Genomic DNA, 23,094 nt, shown 5'->3' with positions numbered 1-23,094 from the left:
AATGAAAAATTCTAATCTAAGAATTTCGAGAATGATTCGAAGTTAGAAAATCTAGTATCTTTATCATAATTTCAGTAGATGCTAGGAAATTATTTAGTAAAGTTAAAAATTCACTCATGATAAAGAAAAGTGGAAACTAAGGGGAAAAAAAAGAATTCTTTACCTTGGTAAAATGTATAAAAAACCTGTAGCAAAAAGATTCATGATTTATGATACATTAGAATAATTTCCACTAAAGTCAGAAATTTGAAGGGATGCCTGTTGTCACTGCTATTATTGAATATCATATACTGTTAACTAAAGGTTCTTGTCAATGTGGGACTCAATATTTTAATGATACCAGTTCTCCTAAAATAAAATCAAGGCAGTCACAATAAAACCTCAATGATATTTTCCTGATCCTTGGCAATTCTAAAGTTCATATAAAATGGATAACATACAAGAAAAATCTGATCCTTTGGAACAAAGAGGGGACTATCTGCCAGATATAAAATATATTTTAACTATGTTAATAAAATGAGTTGTGGCATTGACACAAGAAAAGACAAATCAACAGAACAGGATATATTAGTATATGTCTATGTATACACAGGTGAAAAATTGATATTTAATAGAAGCTGCATTTCAATTCAGGGAAAAGTTTGGGAGACATGATCTATTTGGACATTCTGTTGTTTTATTTTTTATATATTGATATTTCTATTTTTTATTTTAATATAGATGATAGTGTATTATATTACTTTCTATATTCAATAGAATATTTAAATGACACACAAATTTCAATTTCCTTATCATTTCCTTAACCTTAATATGTGTGATATATGTATATTAAACCTTTATCACCAAGAGCTTTCAGGCACTTAATCACATCAGTTTTAAAGCAACTTTGCAGATATTTGTTTTGGACTTCTGAGTTGGGTACTTTTTTTCTTAGATCCCATGGCTTCTTTCTTGAATTCTCTTTTCTTTCCCCTAGACTCTAAAGTGATCCTTTCGGTCAGGGACGAAGATTCTAGAAACACTGCAAGGGAAGTGATGTTTACCAGACCTCATATAATCTGAAAAGATTTTTATTTTGCTTGCCCTCGGTTTTGATTAATAGTTTTTATGGGTATAGAGTGTCTTTGTTTTTGTTTTTTGTCTTTTTTTGGCCATGACCACAGCATGTGGAAGTTCCTGGGTCAGGGACTGAACCCATACCACAGCAGTGACCTGAGCCCCAGCAGTGACAATGCCTGATCTTTAGCCATTAGGCCACCAGGCAACTCCCAAGAACTCTAAGTTAAAAGCATTGTTTGAGTATTTTGAAGACATCCCTCCTTTTTTCTAGTGTTATCATTTATAACTGTGATGCTAGCCTGATCTTTATTTCTTGATGACAACCATTCTCCCAAACTCTGAAAGCTTCCAACATCTTCTGTTTATACTTGGTATTCTGGAATTTCAAAAAGATGTACCTAATTGGGATTTTTATTTTTTCATTTATTTTATTCTTTTTTTTTTTTCTAGTTATTTTGGTAACCAGAAGACCTGCGGGTTTTTTCCAGTCTGCGATATCCATGGCCACTTTTCTATCTGTACTTCTATCTATACCTCTCTATACAGCTATTATCATTCTCTCTACTTTCTTTTCCCTCTCTCTTGGATATATATTCATCACCTAGACCATGTTCTATATCTCATGCCTTTTAAAATAACTTCTATATCTTTTCTGTTTTTATTCCACATGTTGAGAGGTATCTATATCTTTCTCTCCCATCCTTTGAGTTTTAAAAATATTTCAGCAACCTTTACCTTAATTTTGAAGAATTATTTTTCTTTAAATTATTTCATAGCATCATGTTACATTTGAGGAATGTAAGGAAACAAACTGGAAATCAAGTTCCTCTTTTCCCTGTTTTAGCTCAGGTCGAGTGTCCTCTTTATTCATCTTTTTTTTTTCTATTTTTTATTTTAATATTTTCTCAGATATCAGAGGCTTTTTGTCTATTCTTAACAATGAAGTTCTAGATTCCTTTTCTGGCCATGCCCATGGCATATGGAAGTTCCAGGCCAGGGATCAAACCCATGCCACCGCAGCTACTTGAGCCACTACATTGACAACACTGGATCCTTAACCTACTACAAGTGAACTCCCAGTTTTCTTTTCTTTTTTTCTTTTTCTTTTTTTTTTTTTTTTTTTGCTATTTCTTGGGCTGCTCCTGCAGCATATGGAGATTCCCAGGCTAGGGATCCAATCGGAGGTGTAGCCACCAGCCTACACCAGAGCCACAGTAATGCAGGATCCAAGCCGCGTCTGCAACCTACACCACAGCTCACGGCAACGCCAGATCCTTAACCCACTGAGCAAGGGCAGGGACCGAACCTGCAACCTCATGGTTCCTAGTCGGATTCGTTAACCACTGAGCCACGACGGGAACTCCAACTCCCAGTTTTCTTTGTATGTAATGGCTTTTTCTGGTATTAGTATCAGGGTAATTCTGGTTTAATAGAATTAGTTGAGAAGTGTTTCCTTTTCTGTTTTCTTGAAGAGTTTGTGCCAAATGGGTCTGGAATTTTCCTTGCGGGAAGTTTTAAAACTGTTAATTCAATGTGTTTAGTGGCTATAAAGCTACTGAGTTATCTATTTCTACTTAAGTGAACTTTGGTAATGGTTCGAATAATTTAGTCATTTCTTTAAGTTGTTGAATTTATCAGTATAAAGTTTATTTCCTAATTAGCACTTTAATATTCATGTAATATGTAATGATATACCCCCTTTTTCGTTTATGAAATTAGTAAATTGTCTTCCCTCTTTTTCTGAGTATCACTAAAGATTGATCAATTTTATTGATCTTTTAAAACACCCATTAGTTTCATTGATTTTCTCTATTGTTTTTCTGTTTTGTGTTCTCATTTTACTAATCCTTGTCCTACTTTCAGTTTAATTTTTGTAGCTGCTTTTTTTTTTTTTTTTTTTTTTTTGCTTTTTAGGGCCACACCTGTGGCATATGGAAACTCCCAGGCTAGGGGTCAAATCAGAGCTGCAGATGCCAGCCCTACACCACAGCCACAGCAATGCCATATCCAAGTCACATCTGTAAACTACACCACAGTTCACAGCAACACTGGATTCTCAACCCACTGAGCGAGGCCAGGGATCGAAGCCACAACCTCATGGTTCCTAGTCGGATTCATGTCCAATGCGCCATGACGGGAACTCCTCTAGTTTCTTAAAATGGATACCTAGGGCAGTGATTTTAGATGTTTGTATTTTCGTAACATAAATATTTCACATATGTTTCATATATGTGTGTATGTGTGTGTATATATATATGAAAAAAAGTTTAAAAGCACTAATACTCAAAATGTTCTAATCTCTTTATAAATATTAACTTAATTAATCCTCATAACCAATTCATGAATTAGGCCCTATTATCATTATCAGCTATTTTTTTCAGATGAGAAAATCAAGGCACAGAGAGGTTAAGGAACTTGGCCAAAGTTGACCAGTTACTTTGTTAGTAAGTATAAAGTTGGGATTTGAGTCCAGGAAGTTTGGTTTTAGAACCCACACTCTTATTTCATTACACCTGTCACCCCTTTATGCAGTGCAGCCTTTTCTAATCTATTTTAGTACATTCTCATTCATATTTTAAGGTTTTTTATTTTTTTTTAATTTTTATGGCCACACCTGCTGCATATGGAAGTTCCCAGGCTAGGGGTTTAATTGGAGCTGCAGCTGCAGGCCTATGCCACTGCCATGGCAACATCAGATCTGAGCTGCATCTGCAAACTATGCCGCAGCTTGCGGCAATGCCAGATTCTTAACTCACTGAGTGAGGCCAAGGATTGAACTTGCATCCTCACAGACACTATGTTGTGTTCTTTACCCACGGAGCCACAATGGGAACTCCCTCTTTCATATTTTAAATGCTGGTCATGATCCCCAAACTGATGGGTCATACTTGTTACCTCCTACTGGATTATAATTTTAGTTTTTAAAACATTGATCAAGTAGGGAAAAAAACCCCACAAGTATCCAATTGTCAATGCCTATAAAGAGAGCTCAAACAGCAGCTCCGAGCTCTCCTATGTGGATGAGGATGGATCAAAGGAGGTCTCACAGAGCAAGAAATAGTTAAGCTGAGGCTGGAAGAGAAGTTTACCAAGTATACAAGGCATGGGGGAAGGAGAAGGCACTTCAGGCAGAGCACATGTACAAGGCTACAAAGGGGTAAAAGACCCCCGTTCATCAACTGCCCCAGCACCTGGGGGCTGAGCACTGCATGAGCACTGAGGATGCACATGTCAGCAAAGGAGCTGTGGCTCCAGTCCTCCTGAAGCTTATAGTCCAGTGGAGGAAAGAAACTAGCATGACAATGCAGTGTCACAGGTGCCATGATGGGAGGAGTTCTGGGTATTATAGGTGTCACAGTAGCAAGCTTACATACAATAACTCAGTCATTTCAGAATTAGTAAGAATTAGCCATGAAATGGTAAGAGGAAAAAGCATTATAGACCAAGAGAATAGGAATACACTAAAGCTGGGACATAAGACAAAACATTGTATAATGAAGACCTGAGGAACTTCAGGGACAGAATGATGTAAATAATGATTGAAGGATGAGCTCTGGAACCAGACTGACTAGGTTCAGCTTCTTGCTCTACTACTTATTAACTGTGTGGCCTTAGGCAAGTTACTTAATATCTTTGTGCTTCAATTTCCTTAGCTGTATGTGGAACTCACAAGATTTTTCTAGGATTAAATGAATTAGTGCATAGGAGGCACTTAGAATTGTCTGAAACAAAGTGCTCAACAACTATTAATCATTATTATTACTTTGGCAAAGAATACACTTCAAACAGAGAATAGGAGAGATTATATAGGGCTGAAGTGTGGCTGGCTTAGCTAAAAAATATTGATTGGATGCCCCTTATGTGCTGGATCATAAATAGGTATTGGAGACTCAGCACTAAGACATTCCTCAGTTGCTCAAGTCAGTTCAGAAGGTGTCATCATCTTTGATTATTGCCCTTACTCACTCTCCACATTTATTCCATCAATAATTGCTGATCTCCCTATCACCAAAATATATTCTAAATCAGACCATTTCTTATCATTTCCACTACATCTTCCCTGGTCAAGCCCCCACCAACTCTCATTTGTGCTGCTGCCCAGGCAAATATCCACAGAGCAGAACTGAATGACCCTTTAAAAACGAAGTTACACCATGTAAATTTCCCTGCTTACAATGCTCCAAAGATTTCCCAATATACCTGGAATAACATTTATTCAAAATTATTCTCAACAAATAATTTCTGATCCTTGAGGAATCATGTAAATGTAATGAAAAAATTTAAAGTGCATAAGAAGTTTGGAAAGATGCTTTCTCACTGATTATCTAAGGGTTTTGGAAGACACCATAGAAATTAATTATGATACGAGTGGCAATCAATCATATTATGACACTTAAGAGTTGGACCTATAAATATAGTTATAATATATTATTAACTGGAGAAAAAAAACTTAATAACTCTAAGAAGAATATTAATACAATTTTGAAAACAAAAATAATTAATACATTCATTTAAGAACTGAGTGGAATTTCCAAACAACCAAAATTTAAAAATACAAAAACCTAAAATGAAACCAAAAGTAGCAATCAAAACATATCACTAAGCTTTCGTAAACTATATTTCTCATTTCCCTGTCATATGGAACACAGTATGGTGAACAAAACAGTATTTTGTTACTACATTTCAATTATTTACTTCCAATACAATGTAAACACATTGTAAAGGATCCCTACAGAGCCTACTCTTTATTTGTCCTTCAGAAGTATGTCCCCCAAAGTATGACCTTTGAATGGTGGCCAATACTTTGGCTGTCCCTCATACCAGATGCCATTTCCGTATGTTAGCTGCCTCCTTACAGTTTTAATCCACATAAAGTTGGAAAAACATGAGTTTTCCACAGAAAACAATATATCCAAGCTATTAAATCAGAAAACCTAATTTTATATACATTTCTAAGTTAATTGACTTGTCTAAAGATAGCTCCACATCTCTCTGGACAGTAAAATGCAAGGCTATTTTTCTAGACCTTTTCACCTCTATGTCAGAGTTTGCATACATATATTGATGCTGATTAACCTAAATCTGATATCTGAATAAGGAGGGTATCTCTGATTTTATTATCATAAATGGACTGTCAGGTTTTGTCCGGGGTATGTGAGTTACATCAAAAAAGAGGATGTATTCTTCTATATCTGAGTTTTCTGGCAATATTTGATTTTGCTTAATATGCTTACATATTAGCTTGAAGAAAAATGTTGAAAATGCAAAGGTTTTTATATAGTGATATATAGAAAATTGAGATTAATAATTAAATTATAATGTTTGAGGATATATATGTATGTGTGAGTGTGTGTGTATATATACACACACGCACGAATACATTATATATATTTACTTATAAACATATATTTATAAGCACATACATCCCGGCTCAAAGTCCAAAGAATTGAAAATGACCTCATAGTCTCATCCCACTACAAAGTTTTGAAAGTTTCCAAATAATTTAATTAAAAATAATCAAGGAAAACTATCTCCTAAAAATTTATATATTCTTATTTATTATAGCTAGACATTAACTTTAATTTCAAGAGTATGATAATGGAGAGGATTCTGGAAAATTGGTGGAGTAAGGAACACCAGGAAGTTGTCTCCTAATCTAGAAAACAAATGCAGGCTGATGTAATTAGTTTGGAACTCTAGAGTCTATTGAAGCCTTGCAACTTACAGGGAAAGGTTTGGACTGTGAATTGTGGTAAATTTTGTCCAATTTCAATTCTTAGATCAGCATAAATTCATCTGCCACCCCCAAACCCATGGCAGGCATCCATGTTACTGTACCTGGACCAGCTTGAAAAAAGTTGCAGGAGTCAAGGTAGGCAATAAGGATCCCACACTCCAAATACTGGAGTTCTATTTTCTGATCATTCATTGTTACTTCTGACCATGGAAGGGTCGGGGAGTGAGGGCAGCCATTGCTACACACACACACTCATTCTTTTTTTTTTTTCTTTTTTTTGTTACTCAATGAATTTTATTACATTTAGTTGTACAATGATCATCACAACCCAATTTTATAGCAAGGAAATGCACACACATTCTTGTAAGCCCCCTTCCCTTCAGGCTGAAGCAACTTTCAGGGGATTTGAAGGGCCAGTGTCTCTCTAGTACCATTCCTCCACTCTTTATTTTTTTCTTTTTCACCTTTTGGGAACCAGACATTAAAGACTAGGATATCTGAAAGTAACTGTTTATATAGAAGAAATTAGAAAGTCACCATCCATGCCCCCTCCCAAAAAAATTTATAGGCTCAGAAAAGACCTGAAAAGACTTTAATTTGCATCTTAGGCTGATCATCAGCACAGATAGCCTACAACAATAAAATAAAACAAAGTAAAGCAACAACATAAAACAGCAAATCCTAGAAAAGAGAAAGAATCTGATTATCAGATTCTTACTACATTAGTATATTCAAATGTCTAATTTTTAACAAAAATTTACAAGGCATACAAAGAACAGGAAAGTATGGTCATTGGAGAATAAACAACAACAACAACAACTGAAGCTGTCCCTGAGAAAGACCAGATGGCAGACCTGCTAGACAAAGCTCTTAAAATAACTGTCTTATAGATGCTAAAAGAACTAAAGGAAGATGGGTATTAAAAAGGAAGAAAGATGGGAAGAAATGATGTAGGGACTAAATAGAAATATCAATAAAGAGAAAGAAAACCTAAAAAGAAACAAAAAAAATGGGAGTGCTGAGATGCATGTTTGATCCCCAGCCTAGCACAGTGGGTCAAGGATCTGGCGTTGCTGTAGCTGTGGCTTAGTTTGCAATGGCAGTTCAGATCTGATCACTGGCCTGGGAATTCCATATGCCATGGGGAGGGGCGGGAGGAGAAAAAGAAAAAAAATCTAAAATGTAAAAACACATAATAATAGAAATGAAAATTTTATTACAGCAATTCAAAGGCATATTTGAGCAGGTGAAAGAAAGAATAAATGACCCTGAAAATAGGACAATGAAAATGATCAAGTCTGAGGAAAAGAAAGACCAAATAAAAATGAATAGAACCTAAGAGACCTGTGGGACACAATTCAATGGACTAATATAGGCATTGTGGGAGTCTCAGGAGGAGAAGAGAGGGTAGAGAGATTATTTTTTTAACGGCAAAAATGTCCCAAGTTTGATAAACATAATAAATAAACATTTGAGAAGTATAAGAAACTCTACACAGGAAAATTCAAAGAGATCCACAATGAAACACATTACAATCAAACTCCAGAGGTAAAGACAGAGTACGTCTTTTTTAAAGCAGCAATAGAGAGATAACTCATCACATACACAGGATCCTCATTAAGTTTATAAGCAGGAGTTCCTGTCGTGGCGCAGTGGTTAACGAATCCGACTAGGAACCATGAGGTTGCGGGTTCGGTCCCTGCCCTTGCTCAGTGGGTTAACGATCCGGCGTTGCCGTGAGCTGTGGTGTAGGTTGCAGACGCAGCTCGGATCCCGCGTTGCTGTGGCTCTGGCGTGGGCCGGTGGCTGCAGCTCCGATTCGACCCCTAGCCTGGGAACCTCCATATGCCGCGGGAGCGGCCCAAGAAATAGCAACAACAACAACAACAACAACAAAAAGTTTATAAGCAGATTTCTCACCAAAAACTTTAGAGGCCAGAAGGCAGGGTCTTATTTATTCAAAATGCTAAAAGAAAAACCTGTCAACCAATAATCCTACATCTCGAAAAACTGTCCTTCAAAAGTGAGGGAGAAATTAAGACATTCCCAGATGAATAAAAACTAAGGAACTTTATTTCCACTGAAATATTTTATTTACTTTAATTCTGCCCTCCAAGAAATGCTAAAAGGATACCTACAGGTTGAAATAAAAGGACGCTAGACAGTAACTTAAAGTCATATGAAGAAACAAAGGTCTTAGGTAAAGGCAAACACATGGTCAATGAGCAATATTTTTGTAACAATAGTTGGTAACTTCACATTTTGTCTTGTACATAATTTGAGTCTAACGTATGTATAAAAATAATTATTCTGGGAGTTCCTGGTGTGGCACAGTGGTTTAAGAATCCTAATGCAGGTGCTTGGGGCACTGTGGAGATGCGGGTTTGATCTCCGGCCTGGCTCAGTGGGTTAAAGGATCATCATTGCTGAAGCTGTGGTGTGGGTTGCAGCTGTGGCTCAGATTCAATCCCTGGCCCAGAACTTCCACATGCTAAGAGTGCAGACAAAAAAAATTATTCTAAGAGCTACTATTATTGTAACTTTGATTTGTAACTCCACGTTTTGTTTTCTACATAATTTAGGATATGGCATTACAAAACAATTATTAATGTTTGTGAGGGAGCAAGAGGTAATAGGGGAAATCTCTATCTCCTTGGTTTTTCTATGAACCAAAAACTCTAAAATAAATAAATAAATAAAGTCTTTCAACAGCAAGATGATTAGTTTATGTTCTTTTGGACACAAAATGTAGAAAAATGTAATTCTGTAACATCAATACTCAAAAGAGGTTGGGATAGAGCTCTGAAGAAGCAAAGTTTCTGTATATTAGTAAAGAATAAGCTTGCGTATATTCAAAATAGAGGTTATAATTTTAGGATGTCACATATAATCCCTATGGTAACCACAAAGAAAATAGTTCTAGAATACACATGAAAGGAAATGAGAAGGAAACTAAAATGTTACATTAACAAAAACAAAAACAAAAAAATCAACCAAACATAAAAGAATATAGTAATGCAGTAAATGAAGAACACAAAAGCTATATGGTACATAAAAAACAAATAGCAAATTACAGAAGTCCTTTCTTACTAGTAATTACTTTAAGTGTAAATAGACTAAATTCTCCAAAGGACAAAGAATTAATTAAAAAACATGATCCAACTATGTGTGTCTATAAGAAACTCAATGAAACCAAAACTTGATTTTTTTAAAAAATCAATACAATTGAGAAATCTTTATCTAGATTGACTAAGGAAGAAACAGAGAAAACTCAAATTATTGAAATCAGAAAGTAAAGTGGGGACAATACTATCAATTTTGGAGATAAAAGGGATTATATGAGAGTACTATGAGTAATTCTGTGTAACAAATTGGATAACCTAGATGAAACTGACAAAGTCCTAGAAACACCAACCTACAAAGACTAAAACATGAAGAAATTATAAACCTGAATTAACCTATAATTACTACAGATAATGAATCAGTATTCAAAAATCTCCCTAGAAAGAAAAGCCCTGGATCTGGCGGCTTCACTGAGACATTCAACCAAACATATAAGGAACTAACACCAATCCTTCTCAAAGTTTTCAAAAAATTCAATGGGAGAGAACACTTCCTAACTCATTCTATTAGGACAGCATTGCCCTGATAGCAAAGCTGGGGGAAAAAAAAAAAAACTCAAGAAAAGAAAATTACAGACAAATAGCCCTTAGGAACACTTTTTCAACAAAAAATTAGTAAACTGAATTCAGCAGCATGGCCAAGAGAAGTGCAAGGATGGTTCAACATACTAAAATCAATCAAAGGAATATACCATATTAACAAAATTAAGAAAAAAATTACCATATTATCATCTCAATGAATAAAATTATTTGACAAAATTAAACACCTTTTCATGATAATAATACTCAAAAAAATAGGTAAAAGGAAACTACCTCTACCTAATAAAAGCCATGTATAAAAAATCTACAGTGAGCATCATACTCAATAGTGAAAGACTGAAAGTTTCTTCTAAGATTAGAAACAAGGCAAGAATGCCCAGTTTCTTTGCTTCTAGTCAACACAGAACTTAGAGCAATGAAGCAAGAAAAAGAAATAAAAGGCATCCAAATTGGAAAGGAAGAAGTAAAATTATCTGTTTCCAGCTGTCGTGATTTTATATATAGAAGACTAAAGATTCCACAAAAAGCTATCAGAATAAACAAATTCAGCAAAATAATAACAAATTTAGGATACAAGATCAACACTCGAAATTCAGCAGCATAGCTATACACTATGAGTAAATAATCTGAAAAGGAAATTAAGAAAACAATCCCACTTATAGTAACAATAAAAAATAAAATAAAATACTCAGGAATTAAGTTTACCAAGGAGGTGAAAGACTTGTACAATGCAAACTGTAAAATATTGTTCAAAGAAATTAAAGATGACATGAATGAAAAGACATCCTATGTTTATGGATTAGAATATTTAATATTGTTGGAGTTCCTATTGTGGTGCAGTGGAAACAAATCTGACTAGTATCTATGAGGATGTGGATTCAATCCCTGGCCTCACTCAGTGGGTCAGGGATCTGGCATTGCCATGAACTGTGGTATAGTTCGCAGACATGGCTCAGCTCCCACGTTGCTGTTGCCATGGTGTAGACCAGCAGGTATAGCTCCAATTCGATCCCTAGCCTGGAAACTTCCATGTACTGTGGGTGTGGCCCTAAAAAGCAAAAAAAAAAAAAAGAATATTTAATAGTTAAGATATCAGTACTACCTAAGCCAATTTGCATATTCAATGCAATCCCTATCAAAATACCAATGATTTTTTTTTCATTAATAGAAAATCCATAATAAAATTCATATGTAATCTCAAGGGTGGCTGAATAACCAAAATAATCTTAAAAAAGAAAAAGTTGGAGTCATACTTTTTGATTTCAAAACTTACCACAAAGTTACAGTAATCACTGCAACACTGGCATAAAGACAGACATATAAACCAATGGAACAGAATAGAGATTCAGAAATAAATCTTCAGATATACAGTCAAATGATTTTTGACTATTCAATGGGGTAAGGGACAGTTTTTCTTTTTTTCAACAAATGATGACAGAAAAACTAGATATGCACATGCAAAGGAATGAAGCTGAACCCTTATGTAACACCATATACATAAATTAAAGACCTAGCTATAAAACTATGAAATTCTTAGAGGAAAATACAGGGCAAAAGCTTTATAACATTGCATTTGGCAAAGATTTCTTGAATATTATGGCAAAAGTATAGGCAGTCCACAAAGAAAGAAACAGACAAATTAGACTTCATGAAATTAAAAAGAACTTTCGCCATCAAAGGACACTATTTAACAGAATAGCCAAAGGTTGAAGAGGCAACCAATGGACTAGGAGTAAATAATTGCAAATAACATATCTAATGAAGGATTAATGTCTAGAATATACATATTCCTAAAACTCAATAATAAAAAACAAACAACTCAATTAAAAAAAAAAGACTAAGGACTTGAATAAACATTTCTCCAAAGATATCCAAACAACCAATAAGCATATGAAAAGATACTCAACATCACTAATCATTACGGAAATGCAAGTTAAGATCTCAAATGTAACCTCACACCCACTACCATGACTACTAACATAAAAGAAAAAATGATAAATGTTAGTGAAGATGTAGAGAAACTAGAACCACTGTGCATTGCTGGTGCGAATGAAAAATGGTACAGCCATTGTGGTGGAAGGATGGTGGTTCCTTAAAAAATTAAAAGTAGAGTTATCTAATTACTCAGCAGTTCCACTCCTGGGTACATACTCAAAATGAACTGAAAACAGGGTCTTGAAGAGATATTTGTACACCGATGTTCACAGCCACACTATTCACAATAGGTAAAACACTGAAGCAACCCAAGTGTCCACTGACAGATGAATGAATAAGCAAAATATGGTATAAACATACAATGGAATATTATTCAGCCTTGAAAAGGAAAGAAATTGTTGCAAACACTACAACATGGTAGAACCTTGAGGTCATTGCAAGCCTTAGGAAAGCAAAAGAGTACTTGTGAGTCCATGAACTGATTTTGCTTTATGTACCAAGATGACACTGTTTATTATAGCACCTCCATTTTCCAACATAGAAAACAGAAAAGGTTATGGATATGAATTAGTGGGGAGCATTTTTATAGAACCACAGCAACATCAATATTTTGAGGATTATTTTTTAACCTTAAGAGAGAATGGAAGAGAATCAAATTAGTTTCAAATCTTCCACACTAACGCATGCTTTTCTTAATACAGGCAGATCACAATATCAGAACAAAGCTTAACAAGGTAAAATCATCCTGCCCCATGAATTATGCATAATATGGTCATTGTTCATCTCACTGGTTTTCCAATGGATTCAACCTCTGTGGTACCTGGGTGCCTATCCCCTTTTATCACTTTGTTCTTCATTACTGAATTTCCCATATGACTTCTAAGTAAAGCACCATTATGCATTTCCAGGTTTATGAGCTACTGTAGGGAGAGTTACATTCTCTACTTATATTTTACACATTTCTAAAACAGTGGGTTTATACTTAGAGTAATCTTATCACAGTAACAATGAGTTAAAGCAATTTATAGACATTTAAAAAAACTGAAATTGCTCAGTAGGGTATGCAAATTATGTTGTTAGTACAGCACAAAAATATTCTGAAAATTTACTATAAATTGAAATAAAAAAAAAAAGTCCCTCCTTGGTTACTAAGTTTGGAATATATCTCTTACTAAACACTCTGTTCTGTGAACGTGATAAATGATATTTGGTAAAAAGTAAACTGTAGAACTATACATATTTAAAGAAAAATGATAAATTAATACTACTACCTAAATAGACAAAGTTAATGCAAAATACTTAGGTTATATTATTAATACAAGTTTTCAAAGCCAAAGAAAAGTGATCAATGACAGTTAAAGATAATAGCTAAAGTGAGAACTGTCTACATGTTTCATATAGAAAATTTCTTTTTAAATTTCCTAAGAATTTCCTATTATTATTATGGTCTCCCAATAGTTGTGGAAATCAAAGACTAGTGAAGTCAACTAACCTGCAAAAAATTACACAGGTCTTAAGTAGCAAAAGCCAAATTTCCAGGTTGAGGAAGAAATCATCTCCCCTAATAGCCTGAGCTGCAATGTCATGATTCCTAGACTTCTCCCTTACAAAGATTTTGTAAGTCTATTTAGAGATGCTAAGTTTAAACAGAATATGTGAAAATAATACTTTAAAGCAAACTTTGAAGGGACATAAAGACATATAATGCCTACGAAATAAGCATTTTTTTTTTTGTCTTTTTGTCTTTTTGCCATTTCTTGGGCCACTCCCACGGCATATGGAGGTTCCCAGGCTAGGGGTCTAATCGGAGCTGCAGCTGCCAGCCTACGCCAGAGCCACAGCAACGCGGGATCCGAGCCGCATCTGCAACCTACACCACAGCTCAAGGCAACGCCGGATCCTTAACCCACTGAGCAAGGGCAGGGACCGAACCTGCAACCTCATGGTTCCTAGTCGGATTCATTAACCACCGTACCACAATGGGAACTCCGAAATAAGCATTTCTATGTTCTGTTGACATTTGAAATCCTTCCTTCTTTTGTATTTATTTAGATTTGGTGTAAATTTGAGATCCTTTTTGCATCTAGTAAACAATTGTTTGACGTTCCTTTCACTTGCATTTTAAAAAAATTACTAAATTTTAAACTTTGTTGATATCAATACTCTTTTTTAAAAAATTATAGTCAAAAACCTCTTTTCTTTCCTACTTTCACAACGTAGAGATCTGCTGTGGAAGACAATACTAGAGTGTAAATAAGTAAGTAAACAAATAAAAATAGAGGAGTGACAGCTCTCCTCTGTTCTCATGTTTTCTCTGCTATTGCTTTTTTTTTTTTTTTTAATGTATTCAGGAGAAAGTAAAGAGTAATTGTCTTTCCACTCTAGAACACCAAAATCCTATCTCTCTTTCTTGAATCAAGAAGAAAATCTTAAAACCTGATTTGCTACCTAGAAGGAAAGAGTATCCTCTTTCTTTTCTTCTCTCTCCTGCCTGTTCCTGTTGCATGGAATGATTTATTGGGCAACGGGCATCCTCAGAAAGTTTAATTTACAAACCTCTGGACAGAAATTATTTCTTTAAAGAGGAACAAAATGTTCTGAAGAAGAAATGAAACATAATGACAAAATGGTTCAAAAGTAAAGGAGATAAACGAGGCAGAGGAAGAGCTCACCTAAAGGGGCCTCCATTCCCATAATGTCATCATGAAATATTATATCCTGAATAAACATCTTTGCCTTGCTACATATATTTGAAGTGCCTGAGCATTGTGCAAACCCAAATAGTAATTCTGCTCATCACAAGGATATCTGTAGTTTGTCAAGGCACCTTTGGAAGACAATTTCTGAATATTTTCAAGTTGAAAATCTAAGACTGGCAAAATGCTAATTTACTTTGAGTACAACACAATTCAAAGGCAGGAGAGAAAGGCTTTAAAAGATATGAAAGTAAACAGTTCTTCAGTCCTTTGTTTCTTTGCAACCCAAACTCACTGACTATGGTAATTGATAGTTCTAATTGCCACTGTGCTGACAAAGTGATACTCAGTAAACACCAACTTGGGATGCTGAAAGATATTCTGAAAAAAAGCAATATCTTAGAGATGTACACAATTTTGAACTAAATCTATTCTTCCATATAATAGAATGTGATATCTGAAGTAGAAAATAATATTGAGCAGATTAATATTCTCTGTCCCTTGATAATTTTGCTTATTTGTATCCTCATATACATTAAAAACTGCCCCCCAGAAAATTTTATTTGAATCTATAAATGACACTTGTATTACTTAGCTACTCAAAGCAATTATGATATGATAATAAGTGACACTTTAAGTCCTTTTAAAAAACAATAATGCTTTCTGATAATACAGAATAAAAAAAACACCAAGTATAGAAATACAACATGACCTTCTCTAGTTGTAAAAATCAGTTAAATACTATCAATAAACTATTCAATGCCTAAGAAAAATCAAATATCAGTGTCAAATGTATTGTACATTTGAAAAAAAAATTCCTATTAGGCACAGGAATAATCTGATCACTTAAAAAGTAATGAAGCATATTAGAATTCCTTCTGTAAATGTGGATGATAAAAAACTCAGAAGCCGTTTGCCCTGGAACCTTTTACCCATTCAAAGAAAAATGATCCCCCATCACTTGCATTTGGCCATTCCAGTAATAAATATCTTAGCTTGTTCTTCTCAATTTACTCATTTAAATTCCTTCTGGTAAACATAAAATATTTCTGAGGAGTTAAACTTCCTCAAACCAAATACCTACAACACTGATACTGTAACCACAGAGTATTCATAGCAGAATACCTGTTTCATGGCATTAATAATCTGACATTTATTCTTCATTCGTTTATTCATTTAATAGCCAGTTACTGAGCTCCACCCGTGTGCTCCTGTTTAAGCCCTGGGGGCACAGCAGCAGACACACAGACATGTTCCTGTTCTTGGTGGGGCATCCGTTCTACTATAGATGAAGACTCTCAATGCCAGAGGAGGACCAGATGAGAGCAGAAATACACCCAGGTGAGTTGACTGGGGATAAGTGTGTGTGGGCTGAGAGATACTCGATCACAGGGCAAGGGAATGGCACTGAGGAGATCACACTCAAGGTGACACCTGCATGACAAGAAGTGTCAGCAATAAGGCCACACTGAGAGGAGTAAGTGGTTGGAAGAATGGGGGATAAGGTCAAAGAGGTCATCAAAGTGCAAACTATACACAGCTCTAGGCCATGATGAAGAGTTAGTTTATCATAAGAGCAAAGGAAAGCTCTTAGAGGGTTTTAAACAGGTGAGTGTCCCCATGATGTCATTTTTTTTGGCCATGCCTGTGGCATGTGCAAGTTCCTGGGCCAGGGATTGAACCCGTGTCACAGCAGTGACCCAAGCTGCCGCAGTGACAACGCCAGATCCTTAACTCCTGCACCACTAGGGAACTCCATGATCTAATTTCTTAAAGATCACTCTGGCAGCTGAATTTTGGTGGAATTCAAGGGGCTATGAGAGGAGCCATTAGGAGACTGTTCTAGTGATCTTGGCAAGAGATGATGGTGACTATGCAATGAAGAGAAGGAGATGAACACAGGATACGTTTGGGAATTATATCTGATAGCACAAACTGCTGGATTAGATGGGAGAGTGTCATGAAGGCAAGGTGAAACTTGAGGCTGCCTTGGTACCACCTACTGAATTGAGAGAAGACCGGAGGAGGGGTATTAGGATGAGAGAGTGAGAGGGGCAGTAGAGGTAAAGCAAGAGTCCATTTGGGGCCATATTAATTAACCTTGGAATGTTTATTATATATCCAAGTAACTATGTCAAGGAGGCATATATAAAATACATAATTTTTCTTCATACATAAAAATTTGAAGCTTAATGAATGTGATAGTTATCAGGTGTTGCTAGTATTTAAAGCTATACGATTGGATCCAAGTGGAGTGTAGCTGGAGTATAGGGTCAAAGACACAACCATAGAACAACCCACCATTGAGAGTTTAGAAAAAGAAAAACAGCTAGCAAAGTAGACTAAGGCAGCACAGTCAAAGAGTTTGGAGGAAAACCATAGAACATGGCATCCTGGAAGTCACAAGCATAGAACATTCAGAGAGAGGGTTCAATTCATTCAAATAATGTGAAGACATCAAGCAAAGTGAAGATAGGAATATGAACATTAGATACGGTGAAAATGAAGGACACTGGTCACAATAAACAGATTTCAGTGAGTTCTGGGTCTAGAAACCTAATTAGAGTTATTTGAGGTAAGAATGGGATGTGGAAATATAGAGACAGTGCTTCTGGTTACTCTAAAGGGTAGAGAAAAATGGGGTAGAGCCTGGAGGAGGATAAGAAGTCAAGGGAGGAGTTCCCACTGTGGCTCAGTGGGTTAAGAATTAGACTGTAGTGGCTTGGGTCTCTGAGGAGGCACAGTTTGATCCCTGGCCTGGTACAGTGGGTCAGAGGATGTGGTGTTGCTGCAGCTGTGGCGTAGGTCCCAGCTGTGGCTCAGATTCGATCCCTGGCCTGGGAACTTCCATGTATGAAAAAAAGGAGGTCAAGGGAGATACTAGAGTAGATGCAAAGTAAGAGGAGATGGTATCCAGGGCACAGGTAGAGACCTCATCCTGAGACAAGAGCAAGAACTCTCCACCCACTGCAATGAGAGAAGGGAGAGTATGAGTTTATATACAAGTAAGCTGCTATGCTTTGGAATAGATGTCGAAGGCTTATTCTGGGGCTAGACAAAGAGCACATACATATTACAGGATATTGAAGCTAGTGTGCATGAATTATTTAAGCATATATTTCTACTCTCATCTTAGAGAACAATAAGGCAATATAGGAGGAATTTGAGGATATATCTTAGATATTGCTTTTTCCTGATTGGAAATTTGATTCATCAATTTCTCTCTCTTTTATCTTGTATACGGAGGATCTGTGATGCACCCATTTGTCATTTTTATATTATTACCAGACGGGGAGCCCAAACTCAAAATCTGGCTTCCTCGGCAAGTCTTAACCTACCACCTTAGTCTTTTTTGATTTTTTAAGACCTCTAGGCTGCACTTCACAGTGTAATCAGCACTCATTCATTCCATACTTATGTCCTGCTTGATTATTTTATTGTCTCAATAGAGACAAGGATGAGACCAAGTGTTTTACAATAAAATAACATTGTTTCTCCCTCTGTGAAAAGCCTAATACTAGATATAAAGTAGGCATTTAATAAATGCTTGCTGATCAATTTAACTTATTAGAATTGAACAGCTAATAAAAAGTTCCATGTGGCAATTCCTTGGCTAACAGAATATGCATAATTCCTCATGGCACCTGCTGGGTGTTGCTGGGAGATGCTGAAGTCAATTTTATACTTTACATGCCATTCAACTAGTTTGTTTGAGGCAAGGTCTAGAATGTACATCAGTCAGAAGCATAACAGCGAGCCAAGTGTAAGTTACCTTCCTACCAAGGTTTGTACCCACTATCTTAGGGAAAGACCTTTGATCTAAAAAAGTATTCAAGCGTAGGAAACTTTAAGGAGAATACAATAGTAAGGACTGAGAATTACCCAGTGCTACTTGTTTTCGCAGCATAATAGGGATTTGAAATCAATTTGATAATATCTTCAGTGAAAAAAAAAATATTTGCGTGAGAACACGCATCAGCATAGCCTATTTTGCATTGCCTTAGAACAATATTTCCTCAGTGCAGACTGAAAGCATAGGAGAATTTAAGTATATAGATGTCTAATTTGTTAAAAATATGTGAAGCATAAGTTTAATTCCAAAATGTAATTCCTAATTTTTAAGCCAATGATAGCTATTTGGATATCATTACATTTAAATCAGAGTGCAAATATCAGTCATATATGTTTTTATTTTAAGAAGGAATTGTATCATCAGTCAATACTGACCTTTAATTTTATCCAATAGGTTACCATGGCAAGTTAATGAATTAGCAATTAGAACAGCATTTATAAAGCAAACCAGATCCTATATTTGTCAGTCAACAGAACTCCAAGGAAGACAGTGATTACAGTTGTTGTAAATTTTGTCACTCTATAAAATAAAGTAGCTACTAACAGAATGTATTATCCCATTTTCCATGTTACATGCATATTGACAAAGATAATATCTAATAAATGAAAGTTAGACGATATGAAAACCTAACACCAAACTGTCATTAGGAATACCCTTTCAGTGAATCCAACAGCACTAGATGATACTAATAGAGATAATCTTTTAAAAGCATTTATTGTATAAAATGTTTTAATTGACTCCATCAGATGTATGTGCATATATAAGATTTCTATTTGTCAATACTTACATCTAAAAATCTGATAACAGCGTCATCAAGACTATAGGTAAGAAATATTAAACCTGTTTAGTCTCTTTGAGGTTTCTATTTATTTCTCACTAACCTACATGGATTTTTATGCTGTTTTTGCTCAGACCATAAATTAGGTTGTAGCTAGCAGTAAAATAGCAAAGTTTACCTTGTTTATTAAAAAAATAAATCCAGACAATTTAGAATTATTTTTAAATTAACCAATAAACTAAAATCCATTAATTCTTCTTGTGGGTTCTTAATGGGGGAGAGAATATACATTAGTAAGGGATTTAAAAAAAAAAATCACCAGGAAAATAAGATGTATGAATCTTTCTCTTAAAGCTTTTTTCTCCCCCATGGTGGCAATGTACTTTAAATGGAAGTTATTAAGCAATTAATAGCACAGACTTAATTAAAATATTGCAAATATGATAGTATAATATCTTGGTAAATATAAGAATTTTGAAAGTCATAAAATTAAAGACTTTGCTATGTGTAAGATCAATAGACAAGACTTATCACTATTTAATATGAGCTTTAATTTTTAAATGCCATGTTCCAGTGAAAAGGTGGACTGCACAGGAAAATGAAATTTCAAGAAAGAATCAAGACAAAAGAAACAAACTTTGTATTAAAGTACCTTTAAGAGGTATATACTTACGCAGCAACTTCCTCTTTTGACAATCCTTTGAAATTCACCTCCAGATAATGATCTATGTCGTCTTTTTCTTTGATCAATTGAGACCTAAATGAAATAGAAAGAAATAATAAAGCACTGCCTTATCAAGTTGAAAAGCTACCAAACATATAAAATGCCACCAGAAGAACAGAAATATTCAAGCTACAATATCATAGATAATAAATGTTCTGCAAGAGCTATCAAGCTAGGTCGTTGATTGGTAATTTCAAAATTATAATTTTCATAAATGGAAAGAGAAAGGCAAGAGTGTGTAAACAAACAAAATACCAACACGTTAAAATAATCTGCCTTCTTAAATAATTGGGGTTTTCTCCTCAAAGCTTATAAGATCTTCCATTTTACTCATGTTCTCTCACAATATAACTTTCCAACTTAAGAAGTCATATTCTGTTTGGCACAGGATCTTAAACTAAGAATAGCTCTTTGACACAAATATGTTAAATATACTGGTTGCAAACATTATAGAATTTTGCTCTGAAACACTGTTTAAGTTTTTTAATCACACAAAAAACTCAAATTATTATTAAAATTTCAAGGTGAAAGTAATTTCAAGAAGCCTTTATTGAGAAATATATTACATGTGTAGTGTATTCATTTTTCACACCCCTTGCACCTTTAAAAATAAGCACAAAATTAATATCTGGGAATGAAAGTATGGGTTACACAAATATCTGTTTTTATTCAGAAGCTAATGGATAATGTTAAAACTCTGCCTTAAATGTTTACGACAAAATTTTTTCTTCAGTAAAATGAATATCAAAAAATTTCCTTCAAAGTGTATCTTATTTTAGGGACATGAGATTGGGCTATGCTTTTGCTTATATTGAAAAGAAAACGTAATCTTAATCATTACAAAAGACAGGAAGAAGCTTTTTTTCAGATTTTGTAAATATTTCCTTTATTCAAAAGGAAAATGAAATATAAGTGTGTATACCAGAATTGTGCATGTATTAAAATTTTGTTTTTCAAATTATTTAAAAAATAAAATTACAGTCTTCTAAAATTCCATTTTACAATTTCTATAATTTTCAATTCTACTACAAAAGAACTTTTATGGTAGTTTAGCTGAATGTATTTATTTTGGTCCCAGGGCTTTGGCTTGCCAGAAATACCAAAAATGAGGTACAGTCCTTCTCAGAACAAAGTAGTCTTATAACACTTTGATCATTATGCCTTGCAGGAATTGAAAAGTATGCATAAAAACACAATCAGACCTACATATGTAAATTATCTTGATAAATAATATGTGTATTACCAAAAATCAATTAAAAATAAGTGGCACTTTCAAAATAACACAATCTTAGTTAATATTCATAATTAAGACAAAATACATTAAGTTCCCATCCTGCAGTTTTTCAGCCACAACTCCAGATGCTCGGCAGCCATTCACAGGCGCAGCCATGTGATGATGCATTTTCAAGTCCCAGGATCATTTCAGGAGCTAAATCATGCCCGCCAATTTACCCTGGTAGAAAGACTTTGTCATCCTTCCTCCAAAACAGAAATCAGTGCTTGGGACCTTGTGGTTTAGAAACTATACACTTTCATTCCTAATGCTTCTGCTTTCAATTCTCCACACATTATTTTTAAAAGGAAATATATTTCCAAAACTCTATAGGAACCATGTTATAATGGTAATAGGAAATAAAATGATCAAACGAACACTAGCCTGCTAAATAAATGTATTCTTAATCTTTGAATAAGGTTCATCAATCCTTGTGAAACAGCAGATTTGAATATTCTGAATATAATACATACTTTTGTCTTCAAACAATTTTGCTTTCTGAGATATGCTATTGACATTTTTTACTGCAAGAAATTCATTCTGTAGGGGAAAAAAAAAATGAAAGCCAGGGTCACGTACCTTGGAATTGTTCTGGGGGAGCATGGCAGCTTCTGTCTGGCTAAGGCTGTGAGCTTTGGCCGTGTCATGGGCAGTGGGGGCAGGGTGGCCATTTTGGACTACCAAAAACAAAACAAAAAAAAAAAAAAAACCAGAAATGGTATTTTAAAGAATAAATCTTTCAAAGAATCCATTAAGACATTATTAGAGATCCACAGTCAGTCATCTAAGCGGAGAATGCCTCTGTGTGTAGAGCTACAGCTCTGTTATTCAGGAATGAAGCTCAGTGAGCAGATTCTGCAGGGTGCTTCTCTCATTATTTTCTCCTACTATCTGCCTTTTGGCCAATTTATTACTTGTCTGCATCTCTACCACAAAGTGGATAAGGAGAAAAATCTGATAAATGAATTGAGGATTCAGACAATTAGGAACTGTGGTATGAATTTTGTCAGTGGAGCTGGTTGCAATTAAAGAGTGAAGATTTTTAGGACAGCTGTGGATTTCAAACACTATGCTTTGCTCTCCTGTTACAATTAATAATTAAAATTTGTTTATACTTTTCTGTTTTCTGAAAACTTTCTCACTCACAAATAAAGGCTTTCTCTTAGAAGTAGTAAATGCTAAGAACAATTCTCAACAAGATAATGGCTGCCCTGAGAGAGCATATAGCTACAAGTGTGTACAAATCACCTCAAAATGTAGTGGTTTAATTGCATCAAAAGGATAAACTACCTAGAAATAAACCTACCTAAGAAGACAAAAAGTTCTATAAGATGTGAACAAAAGAAGTTTGAAGATGACACAAACAGATGGAAAGAT

General features: G+C 35.0%; 1 protein-coding gene across 4 annotated transcripts in view; it reads right to left on the bottom strand.

Annotated features, from left to right (window-relative positions):
• TTC29 (tetratricopeptide repeat domain 29) overlaps nt 1-23,094 on the bottom strand; it is a 235,139-nt gene that overhangs the window by 204,547 nt on the left and 7,498 nt on the right. For 3 of the 4 annotated variants that reach the window (XM_021101529.1, XM_021101528.1, XM_021101530.1), the window contains exons 3-4: nt 22,297-22,394; nt 20,394-20,477 (exon numbers count right to left, since the gene is read on the bottom strand). In XM_021101529.1, the coding sequence (XP_020957188.1) occupies nt 20,394-20,477; nt 22,297-22,388 (176 nt within the window). In that variant the 5' untranslated portion in view covers nt 22,389-22,394. Of the gene's footprint in view, nt 1-20,393; nt 20,478-22,296; nt 22,395-23,094 lie in introns of those variants that run through there. The other variant, XM_021101531.1, reaches the window with a different exon arrangement.

Source organism: Sus scrofa, chromosome 8 (assembly GCF_000003025.6).
Source record: "Sus scrofa isolate TJ Tabasco breed Duroc chromosome 8, Sscrofa11.1, whole genome shotgun sequence".
Lineage (NCBI taxonomy): Eukaryota > Metazoa > Chordata > Mammalia > Artiodactyla > Suidae > Sus > Sus scrofa.
This window is presented reverse-complemented; position numbering and strand designations above follow the sequence as displayed.